Raw genomic sequence first — 6,000 nt, 5'->3', positions numbered from 1 at the left:
ACACAGACATACATATCTATATATCTATATATATATATATCTGTTGGTACATAGCTGTTTACACGTTTCCCCTATCAGAAAGTGAGCTCCTTGAGAGCAGTGATTGTCTTTTGCCTTGTGTCTCTAGTGCTTATCACAGTACTTTACATGTAGGCACTTAATAAATCCTTGATGACTGACTGCAAAAAAAAATTGCACACAAAAGATGTTTTTTCTCATCTGGTGAGTTACAATGGTCAATTCTGTAAGGTATAGTTTCCCCCAAACTTCAAATCAGCTGATAGCTTAATACTTATTCTTGGTAGTAAACGTCCTTACTTTCTTCTGTATTTCTCTTTCAGAGCTCCTTCCTCTAGTATTTACCAGGGTGGTTTACCTTTGGCCTTGAGGCTACACGTGGCACTCTAGGTCCTCAAGTGAAGCCCTAAGTACTTGAGGACCTAGAGTGCCACATGTGGCCTCAAGGCCACAGGTTTCCCACCCCTGCTAAGTCCATTCACCTTCCATTATCTAATCTTCTGACATACCAGCAGAAAGGAGGAAGAAAGGACGGCATGGCCCAACCCGACTTAGCATCTCTTCTCATCCTAGAGGATGCAAAACTGTGTCTATTTCTCACCAATTATAGCAGGTTTTTCTGTACTTAGCTCCCTAGGAGAGAAGTGGAACATCCTACACTTCTTTTCTCTCTGCAGCAGGAAACCTGCTGACTTAATTTTACACACAATGCTAATTTAGATAATTACAGTCTCTTCCCTGGCTCCCCCTTAGCAACAGGCTTCTCCTCCTCTGAAACAGGTTATAGTTAGAAAGCTTTCTTAAAGATACAAAAACACTTTTTTCTAGGGCAGAAAATTAAACATGATATGAATAAGATTTTTATTAAGTTTAATCAAAAGGAGCCACTAAGGTGTAATTCACAGCTCCAGTATTTTAAATGGTATCATAATGGTCTGAAGCAGGTAAAACTGCGACCAGTGTTTTTGAACTAAAAGAAATTAGGACATACCCTAAAGGAAATTGCTTACCAAGCCTAAAATGGAAAACCCCTGCTTCTTTGTTTAGTATCATTTGCATTGATTTTCCTGGGGAATATCTGTTAAATGAAGGGAGAATAATGTCACTTATCCCTATTATCCACCCTTTGCATCTTACCTAGTAATTACCACCTTCCCTGGCAATCTGTATTTTAAATTAAATGGCACGGAACTACTTGTGGCATCAAAGGATTTAGACTAGAAGGCACTCTAGAAATCATTCAGTCCATATGAGGAAGCCTGAGCCTAGGGCGATTAAATGATTTCCCCCAAACCACATAGAGAAGTAGCAGATATTCACACTCAGGCCCTCTGACTCCATGTCAGATGCTCTCTGTGTGACCTCATGAGATTAGAGTTAGAGTCAGATTGAGTGAAACTCAATGATGAGTGTGAAACTCATATTTTTAGGTAAGATTTGAAAATGAGCAGAAGTGTTCAGAGCAAGAGTGTTCACATTGATTATTTGAGTTGGTTTGGTAGGGTAGATTAGTGAGAGGCACCTTGATGAAAAGGGCATCTAGGTGGTTCAGTGGACACACCAGTAGAGTGTGAGGCTTGGAAGCAGAAAGACTCATCTTGCTGAGTTCAAATCTGGCCCCAGATACTTACTAGCTGTGTGACCCTGGGCAAGTCACTTAACCCTGTTGGCCTCAGTTTCCTCATCTGTAAAATGAGCTGGAGAAGGAAATGGCAAACCACTCCAGTATCTTTGCCAAGAAAACCCCAAATAGAATTATGTTAAGTTGGACACAACAAAACTTGATGAAAGTGGAATCAAGTGAATTCAGGGGCAAAGATATGTGATACCACAGCTTTTTTGTTTATTTCATTCTCTTGTAGAGTCATGATAATGTGTATGTGAGGCTAGGAAATGTGATCTACCTGGTAATAGAATAAATAGGGATGAAGGCTGCAAGATTATAAAGTTAGAGCTGGAGAGGACATTATAGAAAATCTATCTGAGGGTCCTTGACCATTTTTTTGTGCATTGACTCCTATGGATCCCTCTTCAGAATAATGTCTTTAAATGTATAAAACACACAGGATTACAAGGGAAACTAGTTGTATTGAAATACAATTATCATTTTTTAAAAATAAGAAGTTTATGGTCCCTAGGTTAAGAACACCTGAGTCTAACCTCCCAATTTTACATGAGGAAATTACATGCTTTGAGATTTTAAGTGACTTGGCTGAGGTAATATTACTAGCAGGACTCCAAAACTCTGAGGTTGAATTCCCAAACTGATTGAAATTCCATTTTTCTTTTCACTATATTATGCTGCCTTTTTGTGAGTTTTTGTTTCAGGGTGTCATCTATTTCATCACAAAGATGGTTATATAAAGTAAATTATGGACAATGTGGTCTATCTACATTTCAGAAAGAAAAAATGAATTTTAAATCAATATTTCCCATAGAAACTATTGTGAAGGAAACCATTTTACTGTGGAACCCTCTAACCTCTGCCAATTTTTTTTCTCCTTCTGTTTTGAAATCTTGAATTCTCCTCATATTTTGTGTCTTCCTTTTTTGTATTATGTGCTAGAACATGTAATATTGTATGACATTAGATTTTGCATACAACCCTTCCCTCCTAGTGAAATGACAATATAAGCAACAACAAAAACCCTACTGTATTACCAATCAGCAAAAAGAATCTGAAATACATCATGAGATTCTGGGTTGAGAGGCCCAGGAATAATGGCAATAATATAGCCAGGCTCTCTCTCTTTTTTTTTTTTTTTCAGAATGGTGAACTTCCTCTATCAGTACCTGTCCATCAACTTATTATCTAAGAGAACTGCCTGGGGCATTGAGAGGGTAAGCAATTTGCCGAGAGCCACACAACCAGTGTGTATTACAAGGCAGAACTGAACCCAAACCTTCCTAACTCTGATGAAAGCTCTCTATCCACTATCCATTTTTTAAAATGCTTATTTCAGAATAGGCATACTTGAGACTAGCAAAACTATGCTGTTGAGAACAGCTTCATTTTCTTTTCTCTGGCTGGTAGTAATGCTTTTGTATGTGTTGCTAGAACATATTGCTTTGTTCCTTCTAATACTAATAATATAGGCTTGAGCCTATATAGAAATGGAAATGGATTGTATTTTAATTGCACGATTGGAAAATCTAAATTTGGTTCACATGTCATTTCAGCTCAGCCTTTTCTGTCACATCAGGCCATTATATTGACATTGTAGATCTTAAAGTTAACAGCACATGAAGTGGTATAAAATTTTTTTAGCTGAGAATGAATTCAACCCCCCTCCTCCAAATTTTTGTTCTGTGAATTAGAATTGGCTTTTGTGGCTGTTTTTGTTTTGTAGAATATAGTTTAACTGAAATTTCATGGAATGAATTCAGATTGCAAAGTTCTCCTGATTCTTTCCAAGTAGTCTCATATTTAATTAATTTAATGGTCCATTACCTGAGTATGCCTGGAAAGTACCAATAATGGTTATTTAACATGCCGACTTTTAATAGAAGGCAATTGTAATACAGATGCCTTGATTTTAGCATTCTAGGTGAACTTAGAAACCAGGTAAACTTTTACTACTCACTTTGGTTTGCACAGATTGCTGTTGAGAACTGGTTTCAGGGAGTGAATGTTTATTGGCAGTATGGCAATAAGAGAGCTAGGTGGTGCCATAGTGCACAGAGGGGCTGTGCCTGGAGTCAGGAAGACCTGAGTTCAAATCTGACCTTAGACACTAACTAGCTGAGTGACCCTGGGCAATCTTTTCATCCTTATTTTCCTCATCTGTAAAATGAATTGGAGATGCAAATGGAAAACCATTCCACTATCTTTGCTAAGAAAACCTTAAATGGTGTCATGAAGAGTTGGACATGACTGAAAACAAACAAACAAACAAACTCAATGACAACAATGGCTGTAAGAAACAAGTCAATGAAGTTCCACTTGTAGTTGGGAGAATATTTTCACCCTTTTGAGGGAATTTTAAATTGTGGGTCAATGTGTGTTGTGTCATTTTTTGGGGAGAAGTGCCGGGCTCAAGCTGAACTTCCTGAAGACAATAAGAAAGTCCATTTATGAGAGAGGTAAGGCTGTTTTTCCTCCTTTAAACAACCCCATTGAAGTTGCCCTTAAGAACTATGGCGCTGAGAGAAGAAGAATTTGTTTTAACCTTTTATTAGAGAAGTTGAAAGTTTAATTTCAAGATTGATGGAAGTATAATTTTATCTTGCCATCTGTTTTGTTCATAGGAATACATAGAATCAGTTTTTCCAAGCATATGCAACAATTCAATAGGTGCTCTGTGTACTAAAATCAGTAATCTGATTGGTTCTAAACTACCAAGTTTCCGTGCAGTCTCCTTTGTATTGGCTGGCGGCATGGTAAAATTCCAAATGGAATGCTTTTCATGCACTGTTCTGCAACATAACTACAGCAGGCTGCAAGCCCATGCAGATTAACACTGTAGCAAATTTGTTTTTTTATTTAACAGACATAAAAAGGTTATTTTCTGATATGAAACTCTGAAAATCTGCATAAATATTTTTGTGTAAAATTAAATTAGTTATGTACTTCTTTTTAAACTAGAACTTGAAGTATCAAGAATGCCCACATAATTCATATACACACATATATGTGCATATATATGTACATTATATATATATGTATATATATATATATGCTTGTTTCATTTTGCTAAAAGTCATGGCAATTAATCAAATGCTATTCTGTGCCATACATTTAATCAGCATTTACTTGGTAAGAGAATGAATGTGGTCATACACATTTGTAGTCATCATTGGTGCTTGTGTCATGCAAACCCAGGTCTACTAATCCTGCTTGCTAATCTTGTCATGTGGCAATGTTTAGGTGATTTTCTACAATATTGTGAATTTAAGTGTATAAATACTTTATACATTTTCACAGTTACAAACTTTTGCCAATACCCATTTCACAATCTTTAAGATGCAACAATGAATTGTAATATTGGGAATCTGCAGCAGTCAGATCAAGATGCAAATTCTATAAAGCAATGTTTGATGTAAACTTTTCTTAAAGTGCCTAACACACAATTCTTTTAACCTTTGAGCACTGATAAAATTTGGCACAAATGGTTATCTTGTATTTTCCATTGTTTAACCATTTCAACAACTTCTACAGAAAATTGGCTTCTTTCAGCAAGATGAAGATATGGCACTTACTAATGAGGTAACCTGGATGTAAGGAATATCCTGTAAAGTTATTGATATGTCATACTATAATTTCTGCTGATGAATTTGCAGAAAGAAGTTTTCCAATGCGTGCATTTTTCAGCTGTTTCTGCATGATTTTTACTGTACCTCAGACATGTCCTAGTACATCACAAAGCAGGGTGTTTAATACCAAGCTCATTTTCTTGTGATGATGCTGAACAAACACTTAAGTAGAATTACAAATGGTTAAACTGTGTGCCTCATTGGAAAGATAGGTTGTCACAACAGAAACAGTTCCTATTTGACAAGCATTCTTCAGTACTCAAAAAGTTAAAACTGAAATATGTAACTCTTACAAGTTCTCCATGGTCTCAGGCAATGCCTTGCTTAAACATAAGGGGGAAAATAACAAATAGAAGAAAATGGTTTTAGTCCTCACTGTATAAGGTTCTGCAGTTTGGGGGTAACATTTTGACACTATTAGGTTTTCAGTTTGGGTTGTGTAGTTTCACACCACTGTTGCTGGTCTTCGGTCCATCTCGGCTTCCAATTTCACCATCTGCTGCATCTCCTTTGCCTGTAACACCGGAAATAGAGTCTTATTCAGAAAATCACTTGCTTGATGATGGTGTCAAAACGAAGTATGCTCCTGTTTCCTCTCTCTTCCCTGTCCCACCCCCAAAATCTGAAGCTATTCTGTGCAATGCTGAGAAAATTAACCAAAATAGTGAAAAATTCAGCCAATCATGAATCTTGTTTAGTCTATATGATACCTAATGATTTAGGTATCCC

At 36.7% G+C, this 6,000-nt stretch overlaps 1 protein-coding gene across 1 annotated transcript in view; it reads right to left on the bottom strand.

The window, feature by feature from the left end:
- Nucleotides 1-4,176: 4,176 nt before the first annotated feature.
- Nucleotides 4,177-6,000, bottom strand: part of PLCB4 (phospholipase C beta 4) — a 159,558-nt gene continuing 157,734 nt past the window's right edge. Inside the window, exon 35 of the mRNA XM_036751602.1 lies at nucleotides 4,177-5,785. Within this exon, the coding sequence (XP_036607497.1) occupies nucleotides 5,697-5,785 (89 nt within the window). The 3' untranslated portion in view covers nucleotides 4,177-5,696. The remainder of the gene's footprint in view (nucleotides 5,786-6,000) is intronic.

This window comes from Trichosurus vulpecula, chromosome 3 (genome assembly GCF_011100635.1).
Source record: "Trichosurus vulpecula isolate mTriVul1 chromosome 3, mTriVul1.pri, whole genome shotgun sequence".
Classification (NCBI taxonomy): Eukaryota; Metazoa; Chordata; class Mammalia; order Diprotodontia; family Phalangeridae; genus Trichosurus; species Trichosurus vulpecula.
Note: the sequence above shows the minus strand (reverse complement) of the source record. Positions and strands in the feature narration are given on the sequence as shown.